Source organism: Etheostoma cragini, chromosome 15 (genome assembly GCF_013103735.1).
Source record: "Etheostoma cragini isolate CJK2018 chromosome 15, CSU_Ecrag_1.0, whole genome shotgun sequence".
Taxonomy (NCBI): domain Eukaryota; kingdom Metazoa; phylum Chordata; class Actinopteri; order Perciformes; family Percidae; genus Etheostoma; species Etheostoma cragini.
The window spans coordinates 8,738,445-8,755,798 of record NC_048421.1 but is presented as its reverse complement, the minus strand read 5'-3'; the positions used below and the strand labels follow the sequence as shown (position 1 = coordinate 8,755,798).

At 39.9% G+C, this 17,354-nt stretch overlaps 1 protein-coding gene across 2 annotated transcripts in view; it reads right to left on the bottom strand.

The window, feature by feature from the left end:
• Positions 1-17,354, bottom strand: part of si:ch73-374l24.1 (protein kinase C alpha type) — an 85,931-nt gene that overhangs the window by 7,907 nt on the left and 60,670 nt on the right. The window contains exons 6-14 of one of the 2 annotated variants that reach the window (XM_034893979.1): positions 9,087-9,243; positions 8,820-8,954; positions 7,398-7,491; positions 5,860-5,889; positions 2,703-2,843; positions 2,399-2,572; positions 1,727-1,818; positions 1,293-1,355; positions 194-332 (exon numbers count right to left, since the gene is read on the bottom strand). In XM_034893979.1, coding sequence (XP_034749870.1) covers positions 194-332; positions 1,293-1,355; positions 1,727-1,818; positions 2,399-2,572; positions 2,703-2,843; positions 5,860-5,889; positions 7,398-7,491; positions 8,820-8,954; positions 9,087-9,243 — 1,025 coding nt within the window. The remainder of the gene's footprint in view (positions 1-193; positions 333-1,292; positions 1,356-1,726; positions 1,819-2,398; positions 2,573-2,702; positions 2,844-5,859; positions 5,890-7,397; positions 7,492-8,819; positions 8,955-9,086; positions 9,244-17,354) is intronic. The other variant, XM_034893980.1, reaches the window with a different exon arrangement.

The window sequence follows — 17,354 nt, the reverse complement described above, 5'->3', positions numbered from 1 at the left end:
TATATATATATATATATATATATGTCATGCAGTTTTATATATATATACAGTTTACATAGAGTATCTCTCTTACAATAGCTGCACACAAATTTTAAATCCATAATATAGTACAAGAAAGTCTAAAAATAAGATGCAGTGTAATTCTTAATGTAATCTGGGCCCAGTTTCCCCATTACAGACATCTCATGCTCACCTCCGGTGCGATGTAGTCCGGGGTGCCGCAGAAGGTACGTGTGCTCATGCCTTCATACATGTTCTCCTTACACATGCCAAAGTCAGCAATTTTGATGTGGCCCTCAGAGTCCAGCATCACGTTGTCGAGCTTCAGATCCCTGCAGCAGAGACAGGTTGTAAGGATTTGTGGCCACTTTGATTCCTGTTGTGTGTTGCTGTCAGCTATCCAGACTGTTGCTCTGCACCACTTATCTGTCTGTTAAGTTTATCTGTCTGCAGCACACGTCATACATCAGGAAACCAACAATGATTTCTTGGCATCAAAATAAGGTTTTACTCTGTTTTATATTTATATTTAATTTAATTTATATTTTAATTTTATTTCTCATTTATCACTTCTGGCAGATATATCTGTCACAAAGCAGCGTAAGGATGCCAAACACAAAGCTGGTGAGATATGCCTTTAGTCCTTAGTTGAAGTACCAAAGAGGATAGGGTGACCTTAGCCTCTGTCAATCATTCATTTCTGTCCTTCCTATTTTGCTCTTTTGCAGGGTGATTAGTACGGGTTTAATACTCACCTCCTTCTTAAGTGTATACAAGCAGTGCAGTTTACACACAGCAAGGCTAAATGTACATGTCCATTTTTAATATCTTCTTACTTACTTTCCCTACCATATCTTACTCTTTCTGTCTGTCTTGTGTGTTATCTCGTTATAGCCTTATCCCTTATCTGCTGCTCTCCTCTGCCCGTCAGTCTCTCTCCAAGTCGATTTCTGAACTACTTCATAATGTCTTACTTCAACTCCTACATGTTCATCTTCAGCTTGTCTATCATATTTTTCCTCCATTACATTGCAAAAAAAAATCACTTACAAAAGATTGTACTCTACTATTTTTGCTCTCTGTCATTAATGAGTCAGACTCTGTTCCGTTGATATTCAACACGCAGACAGCCTCTATATTTCTCTTCATATCTCTGCTCATACTCACCTCATCTATTAATCTCATTTATGGTAAACAGCATGCATGTGTTTTGTTTTCAATGTAGCAATGAATGAATTTTAGGTGAATGCGGTGTGTCATTACATAAAACTCTTTCTCTCTGACTCACCCACCTGTAGATAATTCCCTTTCGGTGCAAGAAAAACAAACCGACAGCAATCTCTGCTGCATAAAACCTGCAACATCGAAAATGACAAAACAAATACACATCTTCAAAAAAGAAATTTGTCAGGGAAGTGATTCTACTGAATACAATAAAGTAACACACTAGAATCCCTTGCCTTTATATTAATGTCTGACCATGAACTGTAACGTTCTCTTGTTGCATGTCATTCCCCATCTTTCTACAATTCTCTACTAAAAGCATGAAATGTCCAAATAAATATAAATAGCAGTTGTTTTCACACACATGAATTTTAGGACTTAGATGTCAGTGTATCATGGTACTGCTTTGTAAGCTTGTGGGTGTAAACCATTTTATCTGCTTGGTGAATATCTTGTTACTGTTAAAACAGGTGCCTGTGGATAAACTATAGAGTGTCCTTACACTGCCTGTGGCTCCTTGAATTTGCCCATACGTTGGATATGATACATAAGGTCTCCCCCGTTGATGTACTCCATCACAAAGTACAGCCGATCCTAGATTAAAAAAAGGATGTTATTGCCCAAAGAGCAGCTCACAAAGAAAAGTAAATGTGTGCACTCTAAAACCTGCAGTGCATAGCATAGAATTACCCTTAGAAATAAACACATAACGTATCTATAATGTATCTTAACACCTGGTGGTCCTACAGACATAACAAAATGCCTGTTATGAGCTATTCTTTCAAGAATAAGGCTACGGTCAGCTCATATACCTGTATTATAAATCAGGAAGCTTTGATTAGTGTCACCCTGTCTACGCACAGAGTTGACGTCATATTGGGGACTTTGTATTCAAAGGTGGACTCAGCTCAGTATCAATTTTCTCTGCAGGGACGCCGGCAAAAGAGTGTGAATAAATAGACAGAAAGTGGAAAGTAAGATACATGTATTGGACAAACACCGGTATAAAACGTCAGGAATTGAATAGACAGCTGTTTGAAAGAATACTAAGGGAGCACAATAGCACCCGTTATATAAAGTAAATTATATTTTATTGTGTAACTGTGCAGTTCTGCAGAAGTGCATAAAGAACGGTATAAAAACAACCAGGACTTTGGCTGAAGTTTTCACACACCACAGTCTGGAAGCAGGAATGAAGCTGCGTGAGGAAGGGCGGTTTGTCTCTCTGGGCCAAGACCCTCTTCTCCACCATTGTACATTCAACATCATCATCCTGGATCACAACATCTTTCTTTAGGATCTTGATGGCGTACAGCTCCTCTGTTGACTTCATCTCTGCCAGCATCACCTGCAGTTGATGAAGACACCAAAGGTCACAATGAAGTAAAGAGATTATGGATTTTGAATCATCAAACGAGCAGACTAAGTGTTACAAGATTGATTAGCTTTTACATTACGCCTTTAGTGTTGGCTCTCACCTTGCCGAAGCTGCCCTTCCCCAGCAGGGCAAGGAAGTTGAAGTCACTCAGTCGGAGCCGGTCGACGTTACCTGAAGGCAGGCTGAACCGCCGATGGTCTGACGGCGTGATCACTTTCTTACCGTGGCCCATTTTGGCTTTCTGTGGTGTAAACCGTAAAAAATGGCATTACAAAGTGAAAAAGTGTATTCAATATTGATATGAGATTTCACCTACATAGTTTGATAGTTTAGCATTAACAAATGATGTAAATAATAATGATAAGGTGAAGTCATGCTTGTGTCTAACAGCTGGTTTGGAGTCAGAGATTCACATCTGGCAGATCACAGACTGCCACACAAAGCTGGACTTATTCACCTGTTGCTCTATTTTTTTCAGGAAGTGGACTCGTCCGATATTAATCACAGTAAGATTTATGTTTTGTTCTGCTGCTTTTCAGTAAAGATATGACCTGTTTAATTAAAAACTGAAACACATTAACAACTGATGTAATAACCAAAAAAGCATCTTAAAATGAGAATAAAATATCTCTCCAAATGGATTTAAACTCATATGACATGATATTGACATAAATCCACATCATCTAATATATGTATTGCACCAATACTTCGAAATGGCATGTAAAATGTCATATAAAAGGGATATATCATGTCATTGTACAATATTGATTATTGACGTTGCGTAATCTGTTACATTTTCAATCCCGATATTTATTACTGTATTATGCATGCGGGTATTGATACATGATAATACATACTGTAGATGTTTAGCATTTATTAAATTACCCTAAAAGGTACCAGGTTGGATGCACTAGCAAACCTCACATCATAAAAAAGTGGTTAGCTGCATATTTACAAGTCAGAGTCTAATCAAGCATCTCTACTCTTTCTATTGTTGAGATAATTTAGTGATCTATTTCATCCCACTGACATGTCAGACATCCTCACGGGTATTCAGAATGATCTTTTTACTGGTGCATTTTGGGAAATTGTGATGTGGTTAGTCAGCGGGGCGGGGTGGGGGGTGTGCCAGCATTGCAAGGTTCCCTGTTGTTAAAATGACTGGTCTGCCAAGGTTCTTTGAACAAAAAGGGCAATTAGGAATCTGCCTGCTCCCATCACAGCCATTGTCTGTTTCTGTTTGATAGAGAACAGGGGGCACAGGGAGGCTGTTGCCACGCCAACCATTTCTCTACTCCTAACTCAATGGGACAACACTCAAAATAACATTTGTCACATATTTTGACTCAGGCTCTACATTTACACCTGGTAAGTTTGTTAAATAATAGCAAAGTAATGTAAACATTAAGAAGGTGCGTCAGTTACAGAGTGGTTCTCATTTTTATCCCGGGATTCTGCCACCAGATAAGGTAAATCATTAAATCATTAATTTCTCACACTTGTGTCATCATTCAACAATTTCATGTGGCTATTGTCATAAGTTGTGATGGCGATATAAATTGGTGGTTCCCAAAATAAATCTGAGGGGGACCCCAAAATATATATGTAACAAAATAATAAAAATAAAGAATTTGTTACTAAAAATGTAATTAATTTTGATTGTTTCTTTTTTGTATTTTCTCTATTTTTTGCTTTTTTCTTAAAAAAATGAATTATACCTTCTCTTTTGGCCTCTAAAATACCAGCTCCAGCGCTGCTGAAGGAGATCAACAGAGGTCAAAACTGATCTGGTTTATATCCAACCAGGTTCTAAAGTTCCTATGGCATGAAAATGTCACTTTATGAAGTTTAACATTAATATGAGTTTTCCTAGCCGGTCTATGGTCCCCCAGTGGCTAGAAAAGGCAATAGATGTAAACCGAGCCCTGGGCATCCTGCTCCGCCTTTGAGAAAATGAAAGCTCAGATGGAATCAGCCCCTTATGACATCATAAGGAGCAAAGTTATCTCCCTTCTCTCTGCTTTGTTTGCCCAGAGAATTTGGCCAACCCCTGAAAAAGAGAGCGACATCATGATGGCTTGCAAACAAGGAAAGCATGGCTGTTGGTCAAGTTGGAGGAGGTGTGTTTGTGCATGTCAGCACTATACAAGAAAAGGTTTATATAGCTCCCCATCACGTTATCACGTTTCTATTGTGCCTTTTATCATGTCATAAAGTTTCGTTGTGAGGAAACATTTAAATAACGTGTGGATCCTGTGTTTAATTTGTGTAAAGATCGTCACCCTTACCATGTCGTGATCATTTTCAAAACACAGAACATTAAAAATAAACTGTACATGTCTACTACTAATATTTCACATTATAAACAATTCACGAAAAATAACACGTAGATCTGTTACAACACATACAAAAGATTGAATATTTATGTCAAAGTGGCCACACAAAGTTGTATTCAAACACATACAATGCAGCCACACAACAATCTCATAATGGATATAACACTGCCACTGTGTGGAGAGATTTGGCATGCACACCAAGAACAGCAAGAACCTGCCTGTGTGCATTCATTCATACAATTACAGTGCATTAGTGTCAGTCCATGCTTCATGTCCTACAGCCTTCTATAGTCCTGACCAAATGCGAAAATAGTAGAAGGCGGAGTGTGGACCACAGTGTCAGCCAATGAGGATTGGATGTGAAGCTCTCTCAGCCAACAGTACACTAACATTAGTACATATTATGACACCAACAAAGACTTAAGTGGTCCACAAATTTACTAACAACATAGTTGTGTTGTGTTTGTGTGGAGAACATAAGTACGTAAGCTGTTAAATGCAGTTTCCTTTTGTGTTTTTGGGAACACCATCTGTTTGTCGCTTTTCTGTCTGCACTGTTAAGCCAAATACAAATGTCAGACTTTGCTGATGCTGACCTTTGCAGCAGATGCTGCAAAACCCTCAACATGAATGATTGATTGTTCCTTATCTATTTAAATAAAATGTAGTCCTTTTAAAATGTTTGTAAGCATGAAACAGAGAGAAGTAGAAAGTTAGTTTATAAGTGTGTGAGAGCAGTTGGAGAAATGTGTGAATATAACAGCAAGCAAATTGGTCTGGTTCAACTATATGCTGTGGAGATCTTTTGTTAGTAAATCAGATTAATTTGTGGAAGCCCAGTAGAAATCCACAAACAATCCCAATATGGCCAGTAAAGTGAGCGTGATGCAGGAATAGAGACGGAGCAGGCAGAAGAGCTACCTTGAGATAGTGGATATTTAACTGGCAGGCCTAGAAGAAAGAAAAAACTCACTTATTAGTGCGGTCGTAGGTTAGCTGGTGTAAGCATGAGCTGGGGAGCGACAGAATACAAATTTGGACTTGATTATTTCTAGCTATAACAATAAAATGGCATGACTAGAAAACAGAGTAAATCCTTTTCTGTCACATCTGGTTTCATATCTGCATCTTGCCACAGTTTCCATGGCAACAGCTCAGTTGTGTGAAGATGCTGTAGCCTTGGAGGAAAGTCAAGACACTGAGTCTTGTTGTTAAAACAACAAGACTCAGTGTCTTGAGAGAACTAAAATTGAATTAAAACACATGGAGCAGGACTGTAATAAGCTGCCCGCGCTCAGTTGAATCCCATGTGCCTTGCACTTGTTTATATTAATATATCAGACAACTTCTACCTGCATGTTATTTAATATGGACGTGAAGAGGTTATGAGTTTTATTTAAAGCACATGTTTTAATGTGTTAATGTGCCAGCCACCCCACTGCAGTAAACAGACTGGCCACTAGAGAGCGAGAGATAGCTGCATTGTTGCTGATTTTGTTCTATTTTACTATGAATCAACTACACAACCTGCCAACCCTTTTCAGAGGCAAACAATAGTCTTTTTGAGTTTGAAATGTTTTTCTTTCAGACATTATTAAGGTTTTTAAGTTTGATGTCCATAAAACAACAAAAAGTCTCAAAACCTGCTTGGAAGAAAATTATTATTAGCAGAGTACACATTTATAAAATCGGTATGCACAACTACATCATCCACTAATATCAAAAACTTGTAAGAGTGATAAAAGTAACCGAGATGTTCACTATAATAAAGTCTCTGTATAAATTTTGTTGATAGATGTAATGTAAGGTGTAACTGATTTTAAGTAAATTGGACAAAACATGCAAAAGGACTGACGTGGTCCAAGTAGCATGATTAAGATAGAATAATATGAATTACACTGTATATAAGAAAACAATTTACTTTATTAAAAAGATGACATATTAGAAAGCAAGAAAAAGCTTAATCCAAAACAAGAAGCAGACAAGAGTGTGTGTCAACTGTAAGCTTGTACTGCATGCTGTATGCATTAAGGGAGCTCTCTTTAAAATCAAGAGCATTCACTTTATCAATGCCAGAAGAAAGCGATCTCCCTCTCTAACACGCAGGGTGAAAACCACAAGTGGGGGAACAGGACAAGGTTACCATGGTGACAGGAGAGGATAAATGAGTGTATATGATATTCATGTGTGCATGTGTTACAAAGAAAACCTACTTGTGTTCTTATGGCGTGTTATGAATTCATAACCTTGCATGGCGGATTTGGGCAGCTACAGGTGTGTTTTGGGTGTGTGGGATGTTCAGAAACGGATGTGATAGACAGATGGTTAATACAATCCCCTTCCATGTATTTTTTGAAAGTGTCTGCCCTTTCCCAAACAGTTTCCAATGACGGCTTTTCACACGGTTCTGTGTACCAAACCATCTGGCGTGTCAGGTCAACAAATTCAGTCAAACTCACCTCAAACTTCTGTCGGAGCTCCAGGTTGACGTCATCTATCTCTGGGATGGGAACGTTGTAATACTCTCCCTCCTCCTGGTTCAGCAACTTGTACCTGAAGGAGAAAAAAAGGAATGACAAAAGTGAATCTTTTTTTAATCAATTGTACTTTCCCTTGATTCCATCATCCATGCACGTCTTCCTTTATCCACCTAGACAGCGATAACACTTTACATCTCTGCACCACTAAAGTCATCAAAAGCTGATTCCCTTCCTTTGAACGTTTGCAGGCCTGCTCTTCTTCAGCAGAAATTTCATCTCTAATATACACATCCTCTGGCCCCTTGTCTAATGACCTGTTATATACAGCAGACAAACACACAGAAGTAGTTTCCGGGCAACATTTTTACACACAGTAGGTATTTCCTGGGTCTTTGTAGCTATGCACAAAAAAGCAGTCAACCAGGCTCGGTTTACGCTTGGTGGTGGCAGGTATTTTAACATGGCCAAGGAGTGTAAGTGTGTGTTTATCAGGGGGGAGACAAAGCAGGCCGACAAAGACAGAGAGACAAGGAAATGACGGCGGCAGGTGCTGTTTGCCAGAGTGAATGGAGTCAGCAGTGTTTACGTCTGTTTTCCGCACAGTGTGCTGCTGTTTCACAGTGAAGTAAGGCTGGTGGCTAGTATAGTGTCAAGCATGACTGGAACCACATTGACTCACTGTTATGGCAGTCCTGTTTCTGACTGCAGAAGTCTGATAAAACATTTATTATATTTTGCAAATGTAAATGACCAATTGTTGGCTGAGTTAAAAAAAACTTTACATACATTTAAAAAGACACCTTTACTGAGCTGTATACTGTACTTTATTATTCCTTTAAAAAAAAATCTTATTTCATATTCTTCTGAGACTTATGTTTTTAGTTGCTCTTTTTACCACAGTGTAACATCTATTGTTGTTCTTCAGTGTCCTGGATTTCAGGTGTCCCATGAAGAAGAGATCTTAATACCTGATTAGATAACGGTTGTACAACCAATCAGAGCAACTCATTTAATATAGTACCATAATATTAAAAAACTATTTGGGTAAAGAAAAAAAAATGTTGGTCTGCTTTTACACTTTTGATCACTTATCAGTTTCAGCAACAAACCTTCGCAGGCAGTTTACTGTGGTTTACTCTTTCAGAATCAGAACCAGAATCAGCTTTATTTGCCAGGTATGAGGACACATACGAGGAATTTTTTTACTTTGGAATTTTTGTTGCTCCCAACATGTAAAACATGATGTAGCCTACTACGCTGTATAAATGCAGAATGTAATGTAATTCCAATTTCTTTGCTGCCGGATGTGACAATGTCCTCACACCAGCGGATGCTTTGGAGAATCTGAAACTTTAAACATTCAACCTCTCAAATGAACGGGACTTAGAAAGACTGACTGACCATCCACAGTTAGGAGCTTTGATGAGCTCGGACACTCCGAACGACATGGAGCCCATGAAGTCATTCCGGGTGGTTCGGTCCCAATCCCACACCTCAATGGACAGACGGCGGTCCTTATCGGATGCTTTCAGCTTACTAAATACACACATATAGACACACAGAGAAAAAAACATGTGACGAGAGAGATTGCAAAAACAAAAAAGGGGTCTTCTTCTTGTTACAAATAAACATAAACAACAATAGACAAACACAGACTTGATGACTCACAAGGTAAAGGACTCGTTCCAGCAGGGGTTGAGAGAGGAACGGATGGTCCTGGTCTTCTGTTTGGTCTCGTTCTTTGGGTCGGGGATGAGCTTGAGTTTAACATAAGGGTCTGATAAACCATTTGGATCCATAGGAATCAGGTTCCTGGCTTCACCCACTAGAAGGGAATCAGACAGAGAGAAAATCTAACCATGTGTGTGTTTGTGTGTGTGTGTGTGTGTGTGTGTGTGTGTGTTTGTGTGCGTGTGTGTATTAGAGCCCAAAGCCAGATTCAGCGACTCCAGAAACCTATGTGTGGATTTCTGCAATACCCTAATGTCACACACATTTTGAGTCTTTGCACGTCTATACCATACTGTCAAAAAAAGAAAAGAAAAGATGAATGAAAAACATTACCTAAGTTACTGATCAAAATGTGTGTTGCATACAGGATTGGCAAGTACTGGCCAGATTTGTAGTCTTATTTACTTATTCTGTTAACAGATATCTAGATAGATAGATAGATAGATAGATAATTAGATAGCTAGATTTGTTTCTGTCCTCAGTTCCTCAGCTAGTGGCTCATCAAATCAGACAGCACATATGCTGACAACAGGTGCCGCGAAGCAAAACATACTGTCAAAATTTACTTGTGAAACAGCACCAACTGGATTATAACATTGGTGGGTGTTAGGGCGCACGCAAATGTAAAATCAACAAAAACAAGAAAAACTGCAGAATAATACTTGCACTAAAAGTCTGTCTGACACATCTTGTATCCAAAAAAACAAACTGCACTCTCCTTCCTTTTAGCGTACTCTCTCTCTCTCTCTCTCTCTCAAATAGGTGAGCTGATAATGTAAGGGAGGCGTGACATTTCCCTGTGTGGTAACTGACAAATTGACAAAAAGGGAGTGCTGTTACATAGCAACAGGAGTAGTGGGGCGGGCAGGGTGGCGTGAGCATGCCACTTTCACCATGGTGACAACATCTACTGTATCTGGCCAATGGGCCGACTCCAGCACTGTCGCACGTAGCAACATCATGTGAACACACAAATAAATGTCAGCTATAGGATAATCATATACCGCATTATTGAAACAATCACTGGACAGAAAAGAAATAAGGTCATATCAGATAATAATCAATCACAAAGTTTGTGACGGTTAACACACAACTTGAGATGGAGAGCAGAAAACAGGATCACACTATATCCTCTAAATTAGCTCCAACATCGCCACTCTGCATATGTAATCAGACTGAACACGGAGAAAAGATTATGTGATCTGAATGTTTCAGGGAGTCAGTGTGAACTTTCACACAAGGACACGTTCACTGAGATTCATCATTAAAACAGTGATAATGTGATAATATGGGCTGAATACAAAGCAAAACGTTTGAAATGAAATCCTTTCAGTCAATGCCACTCATTTCGTTCTGTGTTTGCGAGGTGTAATCTGATTTATTCTGACATTTAGCTTAGCATCAGTCTGTGACAATTATGAAAAACTCACAAGTCTTATGAAAATAATGACGAGATAGACACAAAGTCAAATAAAGGCTTTGTGGTGATTTATAAGCGCTAAAACAACTGGGACAAGCGGGTAAACATTGGTTTCCTGCCAGGAGGGTGGCAGGACTAGGTGGAGGGACGTCCAGCTGGGAGGAGGCCTCGGGGAAGACCCAGGACTAGGTAGAGGGACGTCCAGCTGGGAGGAGGCCTCGGGGAAGTCCCAGGACTAGGTAGAGGGACGTCCAGCTGGGAGGAGGCCTCGGGGAAGATCCAGGACTAGGTGGAGGGACGTCCAGCTGGGAAGAGGCCTCGGGGAAGACCCAGGACTAGATGGAGGGACTATATCTCCAACCTGGCCTGGGAACAACTCGGGATCCCCCAGTCGGAGCTTGTTAATGTGGCTCAACATTTGGTTCTTTCGCCTGATTGTCGTTAAGAAATCTCAGATTTGATTATAGTTTTTTGCAAGTTCAACATGGATTATAGGTTGAAAGTTGAATGAATTCAATTCAATTCAATGAGTTGAATGAGTACTTATGTCCTTTCGATTTCTTACTGGTTGAGTCATTGTTGCCAGCATTCTGCTAATGAATGCTGATAGGTCAGTGAAGGACTGATTACAACCAGAGATCCCTCCTTATTGCATCCGAAGTGGAGCCAGAATGTCTGAGTGAATATTTTGGCGTGGTCTTCAAAACATTAGCAAACCTCTTTCTAGCAAGTGTTTTGACAGGGAGGGCCTAACTTGTCAGCTGTGTTGTCGATGCCTCGAGAGAAAAAGAGAAGTGACTCAGAGATTGCAGTAAAATTCTGTGATTGCATGTTTCAATAACTACATTTTTTCAATGTCATACAGTAGAGGGCAGTAAAGGTCTCTCACTTTGTGTTGCGTATCTGACAGAACAACCCACAGTCAGAAGTTTTTACCTTGTTCATGAATGTGTTGCTTCAACCTCACAGTTTAAACATTACAATCTCAGCTGAGGTTATTCCCCTCCCTGTCTCTCTGTCTCTTACACACAACACACACACACACACACACACACACACAAACACACACACACACACACACACACACACAAACACACACACACACACACACACACACTGAAGTATAAGGAGCAGAAGGCAAATCCACGTTTTCATCGAAATACTCCCCTCCGCTGGCTATAGCACCGTTAAAAGGTATCAGCCACTCACCATGGCAACGCTGGCACCAGTATTTTCACACACGGCTGTAAACAATCAATGATACACACACACACACACACACACACACACACACAAATAAACAAATACAATGTATAAAAAAAGATGAGTGTAAGTGAGTGTGCAAGTTACAAACACAGTAAATGTATATGTGCATGTAAAGTCTCTCTCTTTCTCTTTCTCTCACACATACATATAAAACGAAACATCATGAGCAGCAGTGATCAAGGACCATCTCTGCTGTCTGTGGTTGCTTAGATACAACAAGAGCTGCTTTCCTTCTTTATCCTCCCCTCCCATCTCTCCTTATGAAGTATACCACAAAGATTAGTGTCTGTGTGTGTATGTTGGTGTGTGTGTGTGTGTGTGTCGTTTGGAATAGAACACATGATATAGACAGAAAAAGCAGACTAACTGTATATTATGTGTCTTTTAATTTGATTAGTGACTTCACTAATCCACTATCACTGATACAAGGCCCCAGTTTATGTCATGCAAAATTACCAGCATGCATCCACTCTGCTGCTTTCGTATAACTATCGTGCAACCATCGTGCAACGGGTCACTCAGGAGTAAATTATTCTGCCTTTTACAAAAACTAAAACACAAAAAAGTGCACTGTCAACAGCCAAACGCAGCCATATAAAGTAACAACATCTATTTCCTCAGCTAAGATGCGTTGGCCACACTGCAATTCAATTTTTTTTATTTAAGCCTCTATTTGTAATATGGTGCTATGATGGTGCTATGAGTTGTTGAAAAAAGTATTCTTGTTCAAATGTGTTTAAAACCTAAGGCGAACACATCACTGGTAGGAAATCTCATCCTGAGTAAACCGTGTGCTTACTTTGCCACGATCCTCAGATGCCCTATGACTGTGTGTGTGTTTGTGTGTGTGTGTGTGTGTGTGTGTGTGTGTGTGTGTGTGCATGTAAGTAGGAAGGCAGGCCAGGAAGAGAAAGCAGCATGTTTGTGTTTGTCTTTTTTAAAAACCTCTGCTCATGCCCACAGGTTGCATATATCGCTGTTGCTTGAAGAGCCGTTTATCATGAAGAGGAGTAAGAGAAGAATGAAGGAGGTATTTAAAGATAAAAAAGAAATGAGCAAACAAGGTAGAGGACGAGCATTATAGAGGATGTAGACTAAGGACATTAGGGCCAGAAGGGAAAGGACAAGTCACTCAACTGAGCAATTGATTCAGCTGTTAGAAAACGAGAGTATATAGTATATAGTCTTATTAAGTAGCTCAGCAGGTATGGAGGGAAAATAGATGACAAGAAGGGGGGGATATGCTGATGTCTCAAAGGAAAAGGTTAGAAACCAGCAAATGTCAATATTGGAAGGAGAGATGGAGAGGAGAGAGAGAACAAGAGTGAGAGAGCAAGAGCAAGAGAGAGAGAGACCGGGGATATGTTTGTTTTCTTGGCTGGAAAGATTTAATCAAATTCACGGCATCGGTGCGGTGAACCACAAAGGCCCACCACTTGTTGGTGGGAGCTGGAGGGGAGCAGGAGAACAAGTTGAGGCTTCACTGTTCAGACCGCTGCCATTAGAGACGAGAAAAAAAAAACACTGCAAAACTTTTACTTCCCCTGCCGTCTCTCCCTCCTTGTCTTGTTCTCAGTATTGATCGCCATCTTCTTTTCTCTGTCAATCACAGTCCATGGTTTGTCTTAACTAGTCATCATCATTATTACATTCCACTCATTGTTTGGGTTTTGTGCCCTACATAGTAACTGTTTTGCTTCAGTCTCACCAGTCTCGTCAGCATTCTTTCAAGCAGCAGGCAGTTGGTGTTGTTTGGTATCTCTGTACGAGACCAAACGACAGACGAAGTAGGCGAGTAGCTGGTGAACATGATGGAGTATTCAGCAGCTAAAGTAGCTGGGGGGGACAAAAGCAGCGCTAAGCAGGACTTCAATTTGTCAGGTGGATGGAAACACAACTGTTTAACCCATCTTCACCCAGAAAACCCTATAGGTTGATTGGGAAAACAGCTTATTACGACTCCTGTTTCTAGTCGTGGTTTTAGTAATTATCGCAAGAGCAAACCACAAAGAGAGGTTACAAAGTACAAGAGCACCACATTCAGCTTAAAGGTGCGGGTACACTCGTGCTTAACACTGTGCGCACCCTAAGAGCACGCATAGAGACGTTTATGCCAAACAACAAGACGTTTGTTGCAGTACTCTCCGAAACACCAGAGGGCGTACAGACAAAATAATCTGCAAATTAGCAATAAGTAGTAGAGAAGAATAAACTGGATGTTAAGGATGCCTGGGAACAGTAGTAAACACATGTTCCATGTTAAAACCCAGACGTACTACAAAACATTGCATATATCTACTCTAATCTTTGTTTGTATGTGCAATGTTTTTTTTGTTTTTTTTTGTTTGGTATCTTGTTCAGCAACCCAAACCCAAAACGAGATGGTGCATCTCAAGGCGTTATCCAAATAAAAGAATTTCAATTTCAAGTGACTAAAACTTTTCATCTCCGAATCAAAATAGCTTTCTGCCTGCAACACTGTGAAGAACACCATTACATGAACGATCTCTCGTGTTTTTCCAAGCTCTCTAGCAAAAGGTTTCTTCTTTTTCCAGTTTGGTTTCTCTCTCTAAACACATATTTAAGGCTGTTTGTCAAGAGCAGACAAGTACCGTGTTAAAGTTTTTGGTCAAACGGCCTTTTGAATGGGAATGGTAGGGGCATTTCTATGATTGCATCTAAATCACTATTTTTAAAACCCTAAGAAGGCTTGACACAACATGAGACTTTGCTTGAAGTATCACCAGGGGCTCTACACTTGAACTCAAGCGTTGAAAACATTGTTTTTTTACACAGAGTTTACTAAAAAGAAAGGTTTCAACATCTCACTGTAGCTGTTGTTGTTTCCACTAGCAACTACCTTTGTCAGTCAAAAAGAATTTATCTCTGAATGTGAATGAACATAGACTCTATAGGAGGAAATTACATTCTTATATGAGGCTCCTTTTTCAACTACAAGGTCTAATTGTTTTTCACTAACGACAAAAGAACAAATTATCCCTGCATTTATATGAAACTAAGCTTTAGGAGCTTAGAGTTACGCTTTAATAGAGCGCTCTTATTTGTTGATTTCGAGAGTCATTGGAAATTGACCTATTCTTTGATTTAGGTAAAGGGCGTGTTGCAACTGTTAATTAACAAGTTTGTTATAATAGTTTAGGAGATAGCCTGCATTTACAGCTGGCCCTCAACTGGCCAAAAAAATCCTTTGTCAAATTATTAGTTGATAAATGAATAATTAGTTGTCTCAGTGTATGTTCTGAATATCTGCATTCTATTCAGACTCTGGGCCCTATTTTGCACCCGGCGCAGCGCTAAGCCCGACCCAAGTGTCGGACCATTTCCCGTCCAGCGCCCACGTCATTTGAATGGGTAATGCACCTGCACCCATCTTTGTGCCCATGGGCTGGCTGGTCTTACATGGAGGTGTGTTCAGCTGCATTCTTAGCATATTGTTATCTTGAGGCGGATGGAAGTGATCGCACCATTGACCAACAGAAACCTGATCTAAAGTCAATAGCGCCGCATTTCATTATTTTAACAGCGAATTAGTAAGATGCACCTAGGCTTATGCACAGCGCGCACACTATGCTTGTTACAGACAGGGAAGTGTAGCAGCAGATAAATATGCAAAAGATTACAAATAATATGAAATCCGCATTCATAATAGCAATGCACCAAGGTCCAAACGCGCCTGGCTTTTAAACTGAATGGGACATGACACTCGGATTGCTTTATTGCATGTTACGCCCAAAATACACCTATAATAATGACGTCACCAAGTACAACCCTTTTGAACCATGCGCCTGCCGCACCGACATCTTTTTTCCGCCGTCAACTAGCAAAAGTAGATTTGGACACATCCTAAATGCACCTGCGCCATGCGCTTCACGCTGTGTGTTTAAAGTGTTAAAATAGCACCCTGTATGTTTTTTGTTGCTTTTTATCAATGTTTGGGGTTGTTGTGGTTTAACAGCAGGGCTGGAGGTTTTTAATGCCAGTCCGTCACTGACAGCAGGGCAAATAAAAAGACTGCAACATAATAAAACTGCGAACAAATGCTGTAAGCCGTCTGTGACTATAGCTTCCTCGCCTTACCTATTTCTTTTCATCTTGGTGTCTATAAAAAAAAAAAAATATGTTTTTATGAAAGCACCTATTTCTAAGTCAGTCATGTTTGCAACTTTGTCACTGCTGCAGCCGCAGGTTATTCCCGTTTGATCCCCACTGAGTTAAAAACACATTGGGGCTGGCACTCATATTCCCTGACCACCGCTGTCTCCCCATGTCTGTGTGTGTTTGTGTGCAAAAGCAAAAGAGAAGTAATGGAAGTAACCTTGCAGCCATTTATCTCCCTGCCAAAGAGGTTTTAACACCGGAGAGTTTTCCACTTCAGGTGCTGCTCTTGACTGACAGGATAATTTGGAGGTGTTGAACACACACAAACACACACGAACACACACACACACACACACACACACACACACACACACACACACACACACACACACACACACACACACACAAACACACACACACACACACACAGGTGTTACACAAAGCTACAGTTTAATTCAGTTTAAATTTGTTGAGTCATTAATTTTAAATAAAGTTAGATTTCTTCTTGTTTCAGGTAACACCTTCTGGAATCACAGTATGCCTAATTATTCCCTGGGTGCAGCAGTCCAATTTTACTGTTGACAACATAGATGCATTACAGTAGGAATGGTACCTGATTCCTTCCAGGGAAAGTTGCTTATAGCTTTTTGCTGAAAAGAATCGGGCCCACACATTACAGTCCTTTCAGATGACTCTCCAGAATCACACAATCATTATTTACTGATGTAGTTGTTCATTGTTTTATTTGACCTGATTGGGATATAGCATAGAGTATATAAAGAGGATTGTGACACAAGTTACAGCTGTGTAACTTTTAATGACAAAAAAAGTCTTTTGGGGTCAGTCAGTTGACAACACAATGTCAAAATCGCCTCATACTGTGTGCAGTGAAAGACTCCCAGTTCAGCTAGTTAGAAAAAAAGAATCTAACTTGATAATGATATCCAAATGCAGAAATATTCACTGATTGAGCGCTTGGTTACATAGTGCAACAATAATCACCTGAAGCTCAATATCAGCAAAACCAATGAGCTTGTGGTGGATTACTAAACTCCAAAACGTGGATGCTTGGTACGCATCTTGAACCCAACAGCACAGAAGATCTATACAATTACTACAGTTTCAAATGCTCACCTAAGTTTTAGTTCAGTTTCACCAAATGTCTCAGCTTCTGTTGCCAAGTTGAAAAGTGTTTTTTATAGCACATTATGATGATGTCAAAGTGAAGTTGACCTGGACCTTGGCTATAAAATGTCATCATTTCATCATTTGATCCTATTACACATTTGTGTGGAATGCTGTAAAACTTTTGTTATAAGTTTTGTAAGTTTTGTAAAGTCACAATGACCTTAACCTTTGACCACCAACATCTAATAAGTTCATCCTTGAGTCTAAGCGTC